The sequence below is a fragment of the Amblyomma maculatum genome, chromosome 10, assembly GCF_055883805.1.
Source record: "Amblyomma maculatum isolate TAMU_Amacu chromosome 10, ASM5588380v1, whole genome shotgun sequence".
Lineage (NCBI taxonomy): Eukaryota > Metazoa > Arthropoda > Arachnida > Ixodida > Ixodidae > Amblyomma > Amblyomma maculatum.
Genome location: NC_139353.1, coordinates 73,415,367 through 73,433,400, shown reverse-complemented (window position 1 = coordinate 73,433,400; position 18,034 = coordinate 73,415,367). Strand labels below are relative to the sequence as shown.

General features: G+C 46.5%; 1 protein-coding gene across 2 annotated transcripts in view; it reads left to right on the top strand.

The window, feature by feature from the left end:
• LOC146176798 (saccharopine dehydrogenase-like oxidoreductase) overlaps positions 1-13,475 on the top strand; it is a 62,203-nt gene extending 48,728 nt beyond the window's left edge. For both annotated transcript variants that reach the window (XM_084582961.1, XM_084582960.1), the window contains 5 exons: positions 566-622; positions 2,426-2,549; positions 9,941-10,022; positions 10,806-10,931; positions 13,178-13,475. In XM_084582961.1, coding sequence (XP_084439087.1) covers positions 566-622; positions 2,426-2,549; positions 9,941-10,022; positions 10,806-10,896 — 354 coding nt within the window. In that variant the 3' untranslated portion in view covers positions 10,897-10,931; positions 13,178-13,475. The remainder of the gene's footprint in view (positions 1-565; positions 623-2,425; positions 2,550-9,940; positions 10,023-10,805; positions 10,932-13,177) is intronic.
• Positions 13,476-18,034: the final 4,559 nt, after the last annotated feature.

Here is an 18,034-nt window from a genome sequence, read left to right as displayed (position 1 = left end):
TATGGCAGTTCACAGAGAAAAGTAAACTAATGGAGCCGTGTCTGGATTGCCAGTGGCGTAATTTCGCCGACCTTAAATACCCTTTTCTACTCTTATGACCTTGCTAAATTGAACAATATCCCAGCATATTATCTGTCATAATAGTTGGCTCGGGCTTATGCAGTCTATGGGAATAACACTGGAGTAATGATGTGCGAAATCTATTATTAAAGTTTGTTATTTACTTCATATTTTAAGAGATGACGATATCAAGTGAATGCTCACTGATGACCATAATTTAATTGTTAGGAGCCTAATGACTTCTCATGTGCTGTTAGCACTGAGTTCATGCTCTATACATACATTGATGTCTAGGACTCTTGTTGACAGAAAATGGCGCTTCAGCAAGTTGTGGTGATCTGGTAGCTTCCATTCTTAAAAAAAAAAAAAAAAACTGGAGATATGTATTGATTTTACTAAAGAATTTTTATCACAAACACAATGATGAAACAAGTTCTGATATTCTTAGCAGCTCCTTTCCTATGTATTTCTCAGTGCCGAACGTTGGGTCACCTATCGCTTGCAGTTTCCGGGATTCTTCTCTGCGGGCAAGGTGAAGCGAGGCGATCTCACAAGGGAACAGGTGGGCACACCTTCTAGAGTATTGTTGACTTTGTTGAAGTTATGTTTTTTTTTCCACGCACAGCTCTGATCTCAGAGTGAATAGAGTAAAGATTCACTTGGTACGCTTCAAGACAGCATTAATACAAGGATGAATAGGTGCAGTGGTGTTCTATGTGGCAGCATTTCCTTCTACTTGCGCTTGGTACAGCAGGGGACCTTAAATGTTGTCGCGTATTTGGAATGTTTCTACGGGTGCTGAAGAGAAGAGCCCGCGGGCTTTCGCATTGGAGGAGACCTCAGAAGAGGTAACTGATGTGATAGTTTTTGATAAATACAATGGAGGAAATCTCTAAATAAAACGCATTTATTCTAACGGGGGCAATACTTATTGTTGTATCTGGACCGTGGCACAGGCAAGCAGTTGGTTAATTACACGATGGGTACATCGCAGCGCTACTATTTTGCCCGTCACGTTAGCTTCAGGAAATTTGTGGCCTTTAGCATTTCATGTTTAAGAAAATCTTAAAGTTGTGAAGATAACATCGGAGGTAGGTTCTAAAAAAAGCATGCAGGTTAGTGAAATACGTCTCTTAGAACCTTGCAGCCTTAGGGTGCCACTGAGTCTAGGCCATCACTTGAATGGTTGTACCCTTTTTACTATGGGAATATTCAAGCCGCTGGGTCTTACTTTATCCCCTAAAATAATATTAACGACCAGTTTGATCAGGTTTTCTTTCACAGCCGGTAAGGATATGCGGAAAAGAAAGTAGTTGAATTCGCACAACATTATTAAAGTTTCTTTAAGTGCAGTCAGTCTAAGATGTATGCCTTCCGGAGTCACGTACGTAACCTTTTCGCATTTTCACTAAAACATTTCACATGAGACGAAAAGCAACGCGCGGATACTTTTCTTAAATTAGCGCTTTATCTGGCACAACACGCGTAAACAAACCGTTTAAACAAATGTTCTTCATACTCAATATGATATATACGCAATAGTTGCATTCGGAACAGTACGATATGAGATATCGTTAGTCCCTTTACCTTCGCTAACGAATACTTGTGCAGGTATGTCTAAAGGTAGTAGTTCTTCATCGGCCTTGACGCCAAAAGTTACTCTAAGACTGCATGTTGGAGTACTTTTCCTTCAGCAGGGATTTTTAATGCCGTTTTCAAGATACGTCACTTTAAGTCGCTACCATCTCAGTTTCGCTATATCAAGACAGGCACGCAACAGCAGGTGGATCCTGAGGTCTAGTAATAAAGTGCGGGATTTTTCAACACATTTATGCTTCGTAGGCACTACTTATGCTGGCGCATTTGTGGCCAATTTTGCACCTTCTCGCCGAAGTCACCTTCATTTTCTTGACAGTAACGTGCGAAGCAGTGCTCTCAGGTGTCTTACCGTGTGAAGAAGTACCCTCATGTCCCTTACATTTACGCTGGGGAGATATTTATTTTGTGTGAACGAAATGAACATGTAAATAAAAGCAGTGTTAGCGCCACGAAACACCCCGATGTTCTCTGCAAATGACAGCGGTATGCAGATAAGAAAGAGACCAATGTTCGAGCTCGGATTAATTTGCTTGCACCCAAAAACTGCTGCGTTTGGAAGATTGGTGTTGTGGCTGATCGTCAGTAAGCAAGGAATACGACGCAGGGTGAAATATATTTTTCATTCATTACTAGGCATGCCCTTTGGGGCGTCTTTAATAGGTTCCGCAGGACTACAATTTATGGACGTGCTGTTTCTGCGCGGTGGTCGCACTTGAAAAGTGAATGTGATTTTTAAATTCCGCTGTTTGTATGCTGCTTGCTGCAGGTATTGTCTTGCTCGTTCACCATGACCATGTGCGGCTCCGGATGGAAGCAGAATCGTTCGTTGAATAGTGAGCGCGAAGTGGGCGAAAGCAAGCATTCTGTTACCATTCGTCTGGAAGGACCAGGTATGTCACCTGTTAGACAACATAAATGTCCATGCCCTAAATTGCTTGTGCCAGATTTAAGAACCAGGGAGGAACAGAAGTCTTTTTGTAAAAGCTGTCTATTAGGGTTTCTTTTTACCGCGTATAACTATCACTTCTAGTGGGATGTGTTGTAAAATTTCTCTGGGTCATAAATTTAAACGCATATATTTATTGCACCCCGTCATGGCTTACAAATCGATGAAACAAGCAGAAAACGTATTAATTATGAACGAAAGTGTTTGATCGAGAAAGTTTTACTTGTACGAGAATTCACAAACATAATAAATATATCTGGACTGAAAGTGGGTGGACACGAAGTCCAGAATATTGTTACGGTACGCAGTGAAAGAGACGATGACGAAGTGCTGGGCTAGTGGAGAAAGACGACGCTGCAGCTACGTCTGGTTCTCCTGTGAGTGTGTCCCTGACGGTGAACTGTTGCAGCTACGACGTACCATCGCCTCCTAACATTTCGACGTGCCTCGTAACATCTTGGTGGAGCTGCTAGGTAAGACACCAATACCACAAGCTGGATCTCCGTAGTGGCCGTCAACTTGGTGCTAGCACTATGCAGTCCGACGCAGCTACCTCTACAGCGGCACAACCAGCGCCCACTGTCGTCGTTGCGCAGCCTCGTGATCCAGGAACCTTTTGCGGCACCGATGATATCGACGTCGAAGACTGGCTCGCTATGTACGAGCGAGTCAGTAAGCACAACCGATGGGACGCAACGTTGATGCTTGCAAATGTCATTTTCTACCTGGCTGGTACGGCGCGCGTCTGGTTCGACACGCACGAAGAAGATCTAACATCCTGGGACATGTGCAAAGAGAAGCTTCGGGATCTCTTTGGCAAGCCGATCGGACGCAAGCTGGGCGCTAAAAAGGACCTGGCATCGCGAGCACAGTCGTCGACCGAATCATATCTGTCGTACATACAAGACGTACTAGCTCTATGCCGCAATGTGAACAGCGCCATGCCCGAGTGTGAAAAGATGGGCCACATCTTAAAGGGCATTACTGACGACGCTTTTAACCTTCTATTTTGCAAAGATTGTACGACGGTTGACTCCGTCCTCGAGGTATGCCGGCGGTTTGAGCAAGCTAAACATCGTCGTATTGCTCCCCGCTTCGACCGCTTGCCAAACACAGTTGCTACGTCCTCGTGCGAAGATCTGCCAACACTGCAGCAGCCATCCCATGAGCCAAACTTGACCAGGATCGTTCGCAGAGAGCTGGAGGCAATGGCCCCCGTCGCATTCACACCTCAGCCGGCGGATGCTACTATAGCACTGATCCAAGCTGTCGTTCGCCAAGAATTCGCGAACGTGGGCCTTAATGCGAGCGTAAGCCTCAGCTCTGGTCAGCCGTCCGCACAGCCATCTGTCCAGCCCACCGTTCCGGTGGTAGCTGCTGCGGCTCCGACTGCGCCCTTCCCGACGCGATACCCCGAATCTACCCGACGCTACCGCAACCCAGAAGAATGGCGGACCTTGGACAACCGACCCATCTGCTTCAACTGCTCACGTGCTGGCCACATTTCTCGCCATTGCCGCAGCCGTTGGGTTCCGCCACCTCGACCTCGCTACTATCATGATCGCAGCACCGCCTACGGACCACACCCAACCTCTCTCCGTGATACGCCCTCTCGTGACATTAACCTGCCATCCCCGCGCATGTCCAGCCGATCGCCGTCTCCCCAGACCCGCCGTTCCCGCTCGCCCCTACCTCACCGTTCCTCGTCCCCTCACTTCTCTGGCCCGCTCCCGGAAATCTGATCAATGCAGCTCCCGCTCCCGGAGGTGAAGCTGCATTGACGACCCGGCCCGAAAATCCTCTGCTGACCCTCGCTCATCGCCGCAATCTTCTAGATATCTGTGTAGATGGTGTGCCTGTTACCGCCCTCATTGACACTGGTGCCCAAATTTCCGTCCTCAGCTCTTCGTTTCGCCGCCGACTCAAAAAAGTTGTCACACCCGCCTCTTCATCAGCCGTTCGTGTCGCCGATGGAGGCGTCGCTGCCGTCGTGGGACTTTGCACTGCGCGCGTCAGCATTTGTGGTCGAACTACCCCTGTGCTCTTCACTGTAATCGACCGCTGCCCTCACGATGTGATCCTCGGCATAGACTTTTTAACGGCGCCCTCTGCCCTGATTGATTGTTCAAGTGGCCTCCTTCGCTTAGACCTGCCTTTCTGCTCCGACCGCACAGATATCAAGCCACGCCTCTGCTCCGTCGAGTTTGTTCGCCTACCGCCCGAAGCTGCCATGTATGTTCCTTTGGCCCCGTTTCCTGCTATTCCTGATGGTACATACGTCCCTTTTCCAATCACCGATGTTGTTCTCCACCGTAACGCCATACTCCCTCACACTGTCCTGACCGTCACGGATAACAGAACCTATCTTCCCGTCCTTAACTTCAGCCGCTCTGTCCAAGTTTTGCCCCATGGCATTGCACTCGCTGACTTGCATTCGTTGGCTGACTGCGAAGTTTCTGCCCTCAAGCCTGTGCCTCTGTCTGAACTCTCCGTATCAGCTTCTCGTTCGACCCTTTTTACTCCCATGATAGCACCGGATTTGACACCTCAGCAAGCCAGTGCTCCCTCCGACCTTTTGTTTTCGTACAGCGACATTTTTGATTTTGGCGACCGACCTTTGGCCTAGACATCTGTCGTTACCCATCGCATCAATACTGGTGATGCCGGCCCTATTCAAAGAAGGCCTTATCGAGTCTCTCTTGCTGAGCGCCACGTGATACAGAAGGAGGTCGACAAGATGTTGACAAATAATATTATTGAGCCTTCCTGCAGTCCCTGGGCGTCTCCTGTCGTTTTAGTCAAAAAGAAAGATCAAACTTGGAGATTCTGTGTAGATTACTGCCACCTCAATCAGATCACTAAAAAAGACGTTTATCCGCTCCCGAGAATTGACGACGCCCTCGACTGCTTGCATGGTGCCAGCTATTTTTCCTCGATCGACATGCGTTCCGGCTACTGGCAAATAGCTGCCGACGAACGGGATCGAGAGAAACCGCATTTGTCACCCCTGACGGACTATACCAATTCAAGGTCATGCCATTTGGCCTCTGAAACGCTCCTGCGACCTTCGAGCGCATGATGGACTCGCTTCTCCGTGGCTTCAAGTGGACAACGTGCTTATGCTACTTAGATGACGTTGTCGTTTTCTTTCCCACGTTCACAAGTCACCTTGAACGGCTTTCTACAATACTGACAGTCTTTCGCCGCGCCGGTCTTCAACTCAACGCAAAAAAATGCAGCTTCGGCCGCCGCCAAATCAAAATCCTGGGACATTTGGTTGACGAAAATGGTGTGCAGCCCGACCCTGATAAAGTTCGTGCAGTCCGCGAGTTCCCTACACCACGTAATACAAGTGATGTGCGAAGTTTTCTCGGGCTCTGCTCCTACTTCCGTCGCTTCATTCGGAACTTCGCTGACCTAGCACGTCCCCTTACCTCCCTCTTGCAGACAAACGTGAATTTATCGTGGAGCCGTGAACAAGCTCAGGCCTTCACAACGCTCATTTCCGCGCTCACCGCTCCTCCTGTACTGGCGCACTTCGACCCGTCTGCGCCTACAGAACTGCGCACCGACGCTAGCGGACATGGTATTGGCGCCATCCTTGCCCAGTACCAGCACGGCCACTCTCGTGTGATTGCCTATATCAGCCGCCTTCTATCTCAGTCCGAGCGCAATTATTCCATTACGGAGCGCGAATGCCTTGCACTTGTTTGGGCGTTGACCAAATTCCGCCCTTATTTGTTTGGGCGGCCCTTCAGCGTAGTGACGGACCATCATGCCTTGTGTTGGTTGTCATCACTTAAGGACCCTACTGGCCGCTTAGGTCGCTGGGCCTTGCGATTACAAGAATACACGTTTACTGTTGTGTACAAGTCAGCCCGCCTACATCAAGACGCCGACTGCTTGTCCCGCCGCCCCGTTGACCCTCCTGAACTTCCTGACAATACTGCTGACGACTGCGTTTTGTCCATTTCGAACTTTCTCCACATCGGCGTCGAACAGAGTCGTGATCCTTCCCTGCGCCCCATTATTGATCACCTGCGCAACGACAGCACCGATCCGCCCATCAGCATGTTTGTGCCGCTTAATAACACATTATACCGACGCAATATGCGCCCAGATGGTGTACACCTTTTGCTTGTTGTCCCGACACATCTACGCTGTGCTGTTCTGCGCATCTTCATGATGCTCCTACAGCAGGGCACCTAGGAGTGTCCCGCACATACGACAATGTTCGACGGCGATTCTACTGGCCTGGCCTCTACCGCTCTGTTCGTCGCTACGTCGCCGCCTGTGAGCTGTGCCAGCGCAGGAAGACCCCGTCTCTTCACCCTAGTGGGCCCCTGCAACCACTCGCAGTTCCAATTGAGCCCTTTTCTCGAGTTGGTCTCGACCTGCTTGGGCCATTTCCCACATCCACTTCAGGGAACAAATGGATTGCCGTAGCGACCGATTACGCCACCCGGTATGCCATAACCAGAGCTATCCCCACCAGCTGTGCCTCCGACGTTGCAGACTTTCTTTTGCATGACGTCATCTTTCTTCACGGTGCTCCTCGACAACTGCTCACCGATCGCGGTCGCTGCTTCTTTTCTAAAGATGTTAATGACCTGCGCTCATGCGCTACGCGCCACAACTTCACAACGGCCTACCATTCACAAACGAACGGTCTTACTGAGCGCCTTAATCGTACCCTGACCGATATGATGTCAATGTATGTTTCTGACCATCACCGTGACTGGGACATCTCTTTACCTTTCATAACATTCGCTTATAACTCCTCACGGCATGATACCGCCGGATACTCTCCCTTTTATCTACTCTTCGGCCGCGACCCTCTACTTCCCTTCGACACCTTACTGCCTCTTGACAATTCCTCCTGCAGTTACGCTTCTGATGCCATCGCCCGCGCTGATGCCGCCCGTCATATTACTCGAGACCGGCTTCGTGCGTCCCAGCGTTCTCAAAAGCACCGTTACGATCTCCAGCACCGTGACGTCTACTACCCTCCTGGCTCCCTCGTACTCCTCTGGCTCCCTGCTCGACGTGTAGGCATGTGCGAGAAACTTCTGCCCCGCTACATGGGCCCTTACCAGGTCTTGCGGCAACTTACCGACGTGACGTACGAGATTATCCCTGTGAACCGCCACTCTCCTGCAAACCATCATCCAGAAGTCGTGCATGTCGCCCGTCTCAAACCTTGTATCTCGCGCTCACCTGTGTTGTCTACGCACCGGGACTGTGCTTCTTCCGCGGGGGCGGGGGGGGGGGGGGGGGAGGGGCAGGGTAGTGTTACGGTACGCAGTGAAAGAGACGATGACGAAGTGCTGGACTAGTGGAGAAAGACGACGCTGCAGCTACGTCTGGTTCTCCTGTGAGTGTGTCCCTGACGGTGAACTGTTGTGGCTACGACGTACCATTGGCTCCTAACATCTCGACGTGCCTCGTAACAATATGTTGTTTGTTACTATATCAAAATTCATTATTCAAAGCCCCACAATTCATGCCAAAGTTTTCGGTCGGAAAAAATAAATAGTTGCAGCCGATTAAGCTAAGTTAGCCAAGTGCGATGTGTGTGCGCAAGCACGTCACGTTTCATTTTGCATTTGGCTCGAGGAAGTGGTTTCTGAGTCGGGATTCAAGCAACGATCGGCAAAATCAGTGATGGAGGACCGTAATGGATACAGCCTTGATACTATATTGTAAATAATCGCAGTGGCCACTTGCGCACAGTAATTTGCGGACAGTGCTCAGACACTTGCATGCGAGCGTCGTGAACTCGTTCGATTTTGATTTTGTAAAAAAATGTACAAATTTCCCGCTGTCCTATCCTGCAATCGCTCCCCTCTGCACTTCACCTCGCTATGATCTCCCTGTCCCGCCGTCCGTAGTTAGGGTGCTTCAGATATAAGCAGTTGCCGCAGCCGTCAACATTCTTCTCCTTCCTTTTCGATTATTATTTCAAGAAAACACTACCGCCACCACTACCTTAGTGGTTGCAGGTTAGAAACGCTTGAAACCGCTTAACGCATGCCCGAATGGAAGCGGATGAATACGACACATGCAATGCACAGCGCGAAAGTGGCAGTTAATACGTGATGTTATCGGCTGTGGCGATAGCTATGATGTCTCCTATTTGTTTCCCACGAGAAAGTTTTGAGCTCGAATCCATTCTAATGGATTTTCTTTTCTAGGAAGGCCAAAGGTCGAGACTTTCCACATATCTCCTTGTTTTTCGATGTAGTCAGTGAATCAATTCTTTCGTACTGAAATACAAACTGCTGCGCACAGCGCCTTGGGCTACACCGCTGTGGAGTTCAGAGGTCAACTACGGGTGGGCTGTAATAAACTGGGTGCACAGGACTGGTGATGAGAATGAATCAATAAAAACGGGCCCTGTACCCACAGAGTGAACTGGGAAGCAGTGAATATCGTTGGAAATAGTGAAAACAAAATTTACGCATGGGAACCTCGCATCGATACTCCTTGCAAGGCCTAGTACTGATCTTTGTGTGAACTAAAATGAGACGATTGGACGTCATCGTTTCGCACAAAGCTGTAACGTTTCATGTGGTGATGCTATGAAATGGCGAGGGCTCCGTCATTGCTGAGCAGAGTCAGTGCTAGACATCTTCGCCGCATTCTTGCTGCGATTGCTCAATACTGGCAGCTTTCTTGCGTTGTTTGAAATATTCCTCGTACACCTGATGAAGAAAGTAATGATTCCGGAACTGAAGTATAGATCTTGCGCAGCATAGCCAGGCTTCAACTTTGCTCCTCTAACTCAGTAGCCGAGCGCCCTAATCACTTAGTCACTGCGGAAAAAATGACGTGGTCTAGTAAATGTCACACATCTGTACTTGGCTTGAGGATAGACTGCCTAAGAGTACGGAAGTGTTTAGATGAATATTAGCTAAGACTATTTTGTATTTTGGCAGTAATATTACTATGTTTGTGCAGCTGGTATTGCACCTAGTATTCTGGAATGTTCTCATTTTAGCACATGTCAGTCATCTCACTGTCGTGTAGTAGCCTAGCTTGGAAGTGGTTAAATTGATGTGCATGCAAATAAGCCAGCAGTATGCACAAATGAGGGCTAATAGAAGTGGAGTCCCTTTTGAGAACATTTAGCAACCTAGGCATAGTTGCGCTGCGAAGCTCCGATAAATGCGTAAACGTAGTTCGGGTTACTGCTGAAATTTTGAGGACGCCATGCCGCCAATCGCCTTGACTGTAACTCATAAAAATATCCTTTTATCAACGCTACATTTGCTGAAGGAGCTGAATACCTGTATAGAAGCTTTCACAATTAAAAAGTGTGTTTATTGTTTGCAGACCCGGCATATGTGACGACCGCCACCTCCATGGTGCAGGTGGCTTTGGTGGTGCTGAAAGAGCTCGACAGGATGTCCATAAAGTGAGTCTGTTTGCTTATAGTAAAAATGGTGGGACATGAAATGTCTTTTTCCGAGTAACCTCACGTATATGTACACAAGACTCTCCTCTGGCTAGAGGTGCACTGCTCCCTTCGTCGCATCGTGTTATCGAAGGGTGAAAGTTTTACTAACCCTTTGTTACTGGACCATCACGCATTATTGACTCCCTAAATGTCAGCAGAACTCAGCCGACCTGACGGGCAGCTCGAGTAAGTATTACAGTAGAATGGTGTGAAGAGCGTGCTTATAGTGAACCTGTTGTCTTGCACAATTATGAATGTGAATTCGGGATTTTACTTTTGAGGCTGTGGCAGAGCATGAACAGCTGCGAACGGCTTTCAGTCATATTAAAGAAGTAAGAAAAGTGTATCAGATCAAATTTTGGATGAGGAGCGCTAGCAGCTTCAGTGCTAAAGTTATAGCTAAAAAGTAAAAAAATAAATTACTTTGAGAAAAGAACATTTCCATGCCTATATACCTTATCAGCACCCCCAAAGTAAGACTTAAATTGCTTAGTTTGGCTTTTGTGTACTGTCTCAATGATTGCGAGTTTATGAATAGTTCTAAAGCTAATAACTGGGTTTAAAATTTCTGTAAGCGTGTATAAGAACAGCTGATTTCGTTTTACTGCTTATTTGGTGTCACTGACCATAGGCTTCGATTTTAGTTTTGAGTGACAGCACAGACGTTCTTGTGCTGCATAAGCGTAAGACAGCTATTGTTTGCGAATCAGGCTTCTGTAAGTGACAATTTCGCTGTTGCAGGGGAGGTGTACTGAGCCCTGGAGTGGTCTTGGACAGCACGTCTTACGTGGACAGGGTGGAGAAACGTGGTATTCGAATGTATGTTATCTGACGGGGACTGTACACTACGAATTGGAGTGCAGTAAGGTACGTGTTAGGGTGATGTGAGGCGCTCTTATGATTGTCGAGTGACCTTTTTGTGAGCTGGTTCCTGCATCTCCACGGATCACACTTTATAAATGTGCTGGACATATTTATGGTAGTATATAGTACAAATCGGCCTTGACTTCGTAGCCTTGTTTCACTTGAAGTACTTGAAAGACCGTCTCCTTTAGATGTTACAAGGTGCACGTGTTATCAGAATCGGTTTTCCTTTCCTTGTTGTTTCCTTAATTTTTCTTTCTTTTTCTCTTCATCTCATTAATTAGGAATGAACCTAGTGCTATTGTACTTTTTGGGGTGTCTCATGTGATGTTGTGGTGCGTATATATACCCACGTTTATTCTGAGAAATAACGAGTGTTATTAGCGCTTCCTCGTGTGTGGGCAACTCTTGTTTGTATACGGCTGGCTTTTTCGAAACCCTTGGGGAGGTACGCCAACTAGCCTTAGTAGCTGCTTTCTGATTTAAGGAAGTGATTATTATAAAGTGGTATAGTGAAAAATTTCAAAAGAGACAGACGTTGCAGGAGTTCTTAACTACCAGGAATTGTTATTCAGTGAACTTAGCGCTTTCAATCCATTATTAGTTTCCAGCTGTTGGTAAAGGCTCAATCCAAGAGGTCTTAAAGATGTCTACCTTTTAAACATCGCTGCTATTACAATCAGCTGCTCAACATGAGTTCTCAGCGTCAATGCTGGCCATCTCGACTGCATTGGCCTTTAAACCCGATGCAAAAAAAGTTCATGTATAGAGCTTTTATTCCCACTGTATCTTTTAGGGAAACGGTATACAATCCTTCCGGGCTCGCTCATCATAATTAACCACAAGCGGTAATGAAAGTGCGCTATTAAATTATTTGAAGCTTTCAGTTGCGCACTCGCGTCTAAGCCAATGCTAAAATGTTGTTCTTAATGCGACTGAAGATACTTGCATCTGACACGGCCGCTCAACGAATGCACATCTGTCTCCACTCAGTGGCCATGTCTCTAATTACATGCGTAATATTTGAAGTGGTCTCGTTTGTTTTCGAAAGAATTAAAGGTCAACTCCGGTGGTTTTTCCATCATTCTGTGTTTTTGGTTGAATTACATTCCTCGACACGTCCTGACTCGAACCCAAAAAACTGTTTTTCGAAATTCGAATTAGAAGTATTTTTATAATGAAAAAACAGCAAATCGAAACCGAAACTGCTTTCACGGCCAGAAACGAAGTCCCAGGTGACGAAATGGTGACGTCACACTCAGTGTTAGAGAAACACTCGTACGTGCGTTGGATGGTGAAAATAAAGTATGGAAATCATGAAGCATTGCACAAAATGTCTGAAGTAGTTCAATATAAGCCTCACAATATCATGATCATGCGGGAAGTGGACAGTAACGCCGGTCTACTGTTTGTGACGTCAGAAACTCAGTGTTGCCGGCAGAAATAGAAGTGGACAGTAACGCCGGTCTACTGTTTGTGACGTCAGAAACTCAGTGTTGCCGGCAGAATTAGTCTCAACTTAAGCCATGAAAACAGCATATTTTTAAGTCGTGTTGCGCGCGAACGGATTATCGTACGGCGCCCAAATTTTGTAGTATGCGTCAGGACGGAGAGGAGAATCTACAGTAAAAATTTTATTAGAATATTCGAATGTCAAAAAACCCCCGGAGTTGCCCTTTAAGTGCACCAACACAAAATTTTGCAGTGGTTGAAAGTGCTCCGGTGCCTGCTCAAAATGGGCTTTTTAATAACCTTAGCGAGATGATCTCAGGAGGCCTTTACTTTATTCACTCATTCTGGGCTCACTGAGCAGTGCTTTTTGGCAAAGATAATGTGATCCATAAAGCTACTTAAAGTGAAGTATATTTCCTTTTGCCAACCCAGTCGGAAAAAAACAACAGAACATTTTCTGATGTTACGACAGAATTTCTGTGCGGTTTTTGACGGGAAACCTGTTGTGACAACAGAGCATTCTGTAGTTGCATCAGAAATTTCTGTAGTCACAACAGAAAAGTGCTACAGAACTGTAGACAACAAAAATATACTACAGAAAATTACTACACAACTACAGAAAAGTCTGATGGTTACGACAGAACTACAGGATATTTTGTCGTATTTTTCACATTTTTCCGACTGGGAATGCAAGAGACAGGGGAGGGGGGGGGGAGAAATGAAAAGGGACATTTTTCGTATAGTTTGGTTTTACTCTCATGTGTTTGCAGCTAACTTGTGCCTGCTTGCTTTCGCAGATGTGCTTGAAAAGTTCTGTTTGGTCTGGCTCGCAGCATGACCGGGTTGTTGGAAAGATGCTGAAGGCAAAGCAACCGTCAGCATGTTCAGCTGTTGTTGCTGTCACGCACAGGATTAACTTTGAAAATTGTGACGTGTAAGGAAGGAAACCCTGCAGTGATGTCCGATGATACTTTTTCGTTACTCAGAAGAAATACTCTCCAGAATGGTAATAGCACAACCGTGGTGTCTCATGACATCCACAAAAATTACATTTCACCACCGTTCTCATTTATTGTCAATAAATGTTCATTGTATACCAGATCTTGTCATTGTCACTGGATGTCCATGTCTCGCGTCAAGTGTCTGATGTGTTCCAGCTTCTAAACAGGTGCCGAAACATGTCGCATGGTTAGAAAATGCCTTGATCTAAGTAGGCTTGTAAACGTAGGATATAACAAGGGGGCAGCAGGATGTTAAAAGCATCAAAGCATTAATCAAGGATCCCTGCAACGTTAAGCAAGGAAACAGGTGTTAACTGTAGATGCAATGTCACCCTGATTATGGCTTATGCCTCTGTGGATGTAGCAAGTGGGTAAATTTATATTCTCACACATTGGCATTATAATACACTAGCTTTCGTAAACGCGTAACTTAGCCCCTTCCCCAGGCATACCAACGACTTTCAAAGATGCCATAGTGGGTCACTCAGGGGGCCACCTGGTTTAATGGGATACTGCAAGCAGTTGCATTCAAAATGGTTCTGAGTGAGAAAAATAATCTCAGGATTTAACGGCATCGTGTTAAAACAATTTCTTTTTTATTATTTTGTATCTTTTGTCTCATTCCGTGCAGTCACTACAAGCCTCATTAAGAGAATGATTACCGAGTCTTCAAATCATATTCACATATTCTTCACTGAATAGTGCGTCCGGAATTTCAAAGCAGCACCTATTTGTTGTTGTTGCGACCGCAGGAAGAAGGAAAGGAAATGCACGGACCTGTTAACTGGCTCTACAGTTGAGTCACTTTCTCTTTTTGGTGTCCCGCTAACAGAAGCTTATTGAAGTCATTAAATAAATTGGTTTGCAGTAAAGAAAATCCACAGTATCTGTCACATTTTTTTTCTATGGACACTTGAACCGCGCATGAAAGTGGAGGCAGGAATAGAGGAGCCGTTATGGAAGGATGTGGAGTAATTTCGATCATCTGGGGATCTGTGGTCATTGCACAGCGCACGGAGGCCTCTCCGTTTCGTCTTCGTCGAAACGCAGCCGCCAGTGGTCGGAATCGAACCCGGGTACTCCGGCGCAGTAGCCTGGTGTCTTACCATTGTACCACGGCGGCGGGGTTTGCTTATTGTTTCAGGTTTCAAATCTAATGGGCTGGTCTTGAATCGTCTTTGGAGATGAATTTATTTTCTGCAGGGGATCTTGATCGTCATAAACACCACATAAAGAGCAACATTAAGGTTACATATAATAGACGGAGACAGAAACATATTATGACTCTTCTCTACATGCGAAGGCAAAGCTACAGACTCGCCGCAATTCTTAGTGTATATATACGCCTTCGCAAGCGACCAGCTGCTCCATGGCATATATCTCCCGCTGCGGCGCAGCTGCTCAAGGGCATCGCGCATGCGAAGTGAGGCGCATAACTATGTGATGACGTCACGCGCGGCCCTTTGCGGAGACCGGGTTAAGCTCAGGATATTGGTTCGAACCTCCGCCTCTGTGATGGGCGCGTCGAGGGTCTCGTTCGGAGAGCCCGCGTATTGCTAAAGCCACGATCAGCCCCCGGCTCTGATGGGATAACAAACAAAATTCTAGGATAGCTAGACGACACCTCCATAACGGTACTTACCAAATACATGCAAGAAGTATGGTGCAGCGGTCGTATCCCCCAGCAGTGGAAAACTGTAAACATCTTGCTAAATCCAATACCTGACAAAGCGCCGAAATCGGAAGACCTCATACCTATTTCTCTAACCTCGTAGTTTGAAAAGCTCACGGAAAGCGTGAATCAAGCAATGCTATCGAGCTTCATAAAGCAAAACGACCTGTGGCCGCAAGAGGTGGTCGGATTCCACATGGGTTTGTGCACGTAGGACGTAATGCTCCGCTTGCAACATGACATCACGGACTCGAAATCCAGAGACGCGAAGGTAATTTTGGCACTAGATCTAACAAAAGCGTTTGATAATGTAAGACACGAGATAATTCTTGTAGGAATGAATGAATTAGGAGTCGGAGAGAGGACACATAATTGCATAATGAATTTCCTGGCAAACAGGACGTTCAAATTAAAATTTCAGGATCTAAAAGTTTACATGGTCCACCTGTGAAGTAAAGGCCTGCCGCAAGGCTCGGTGCTCTCCCCTTTCCTTTTTAACACGGCGATGAGGGGCCTTCCCGTCGCTCTTAGGGTCATAAAAGATCTAAAATTCAGCATGTACGCAGGCGGCGTTAATCACTCGATGAACAATGGCAGTGACGGTAGCACAGAGAAACGCCTACTGTCGGTCGAAAGGGGTCTCGCGTGCTTTCCGCTAAAATCTGAACTTTTCGTGTATAACCCCAAAAAAGGGAGGTACAAGCACGACTTTAACTTCGAAATTAAGGTCCACGGCAAAACCGTACCTTGAGTTTAACAAATCAGAATCCTCGAACTTTTTATTGAAAAGGAGGAGTATAACAAAGTAACTATAAAGAAATCAGTAAATACGCGGCGCAAGTACAGGAATATTCAGTAGAATCGCACTCAAAGGTAGAAGCTTTAAAGAGAGAAGCTTCCTTAGACTGATGCAGGCCTACTATGCTGCGCCACGTCGTTCCTCAACATCAGGACCAAAGAAAAATGTAATATAGATGCGCTCATCAGGCTTTGCGTCAAGAGGGTGGTGGGTCTACCCATCGCCTCCATTACGGACAGCCTTCTAGAAATGTGGGCGCATAACTGCTGGATGGCACTTCCTGAAGAGAGGAGAGTCGCCCAACATGAGGGAATAAATAGGACAAGCACTGGTCGAACCATCTTAGAATGGGTGTGCCGAAAAAGAGATGGGTCCTTAGGAGACAAGGTCTCCCTACCACCACAATATAGCGATAATATGATAGTGCGTCCTTTCCCGCGCAATATGCACCATGGATACCACAAGGAGTGAAGGAAAAAGAAAGCAGAAGAACTGGTTAAAAGAGCAAAAAAAATAATGATAGTACACGAGGTCGTATAAAAGCTGCAAGCGGCCGATCGGGGGCGGCAGTCGCCGCGGTATTCGATGGAGGCGCGAACAAGTCGTCTTTGCCATTATCCGGAGCAGAAACATAGACATGGCTGAAGAGGTCGCCACAGCTCTCGCCTGCGTTGGAACGAAGGTTAGTTTGATCTTTAGCGGCACTAAAATTGCTATCTGGAATATTGGAAAAGGCAGGGTCTCGCAAGAAGTCGCTCGAATTTTTTCAGCTGCAGCTAAAATCGATCGAAAAATCACCCTAATTTGGGCCCATCACACAGGTCCGTACCCGGCAAAGAGGCGGCCCATGATTTAGCCCGAGATCTCTACTTCCGGGCAAACGCGCAGCCACCCGACTGCCAGGAGATGGACGAAAGTTTGCAAACCTATAAAGAAATCGTCGAAAATTATAGATTAGGAAGACGTCTGATACCCCCACCAGATCCTAGCTTAAATAATAAAGAGGCCATAACCTGGCGGCCATTAAAAGCCGGAAGTTTTCCAAACCCTTCTGGTTGTTTCACACCCTGATAGATGAGAGGAAAAATGAGAGAATAGATGAGCGAGGGGGACCCTCGACCAATAATTTGGGAATGCCCTAAGTCTCCGAGTGCTAGGGACAACATTAAATGTAGGGAAGCTTTGCAGACCTTGCTGCGAAGCGAGGTTCCCGCTGACCAGCAACGACCCATCCGCCTCGTAAGAACCGTTGTAAGAGCCTCGTAAGAGCCGTCGTAAGAACCAATGCATATTCGCCAGTCCTTAGCCGCTGAGGTCCCAGCCCCCATTCCTCAGGTCTGCGTGCCAGGAGAGAAGAGTAGGGGGTCTCCTAAATCAGTTAAATATAAAGTATCAATCAATCAATCAATCAATCAATCAATCAATCAATCAATCAATCAATCAATCAATCAATCAATGAATCTGCGGAGACCGGTGACGTGTACCGGTATGAATGAAGTTTGCCAGTTGCGTGGAGAAGCTAGGCACGCGGTTGAAGGTCAAATTGCGGCGCACGTGAAATGCGCCGCGGTTAGCCCAGTGAAGCTGTGTCTTTCATAAGCGTTAGCACCCGCCATGGTTACCAGCGGTTAAGAGCGGCTGGTTACGGCAGAATTCTGCCCTAACCGACCGCTTCGGGTCCGCTAAAAATAAACGTGAATTGGTTTTTAAGAAAGGAAAGACATTAATTAAAAAAATTTGGATGGTGTAATTGACATTCAATTATTTAAAAATGACGTAAAACGGGGAAAAGGTTTAAAGAGGTCGAACTGCTGAGATTGTAAAGGCAATGTTAGCTGGTGCTAAGTGTCGGTGTATAATAATTTAAAAAAATACAAATTTTCAAAAACGAGACATATCGTCCGGGTTAGTGAAACGCTATCGCGTAATACCCTTAACGGCAGAGCTTTTAAGCCCCCATATTTTCACCAGTTATTTGAAAATCTTCAGAAGAAATAGGGCTTGATTATGGTCTCTTCGCCGTTCATGTTTCAATTTATTGCGTTTGTGCGTTCGCTAGTTTGTCATTTTACTGATTTTTGAAACTAAACTGCCCTTTTCCAATTTCTAGCTCTTTTCAATTATTTCAATTAACTGATATTGTAAACACTCTAAATTTTCTTAATTAGCATCATGAAGTATT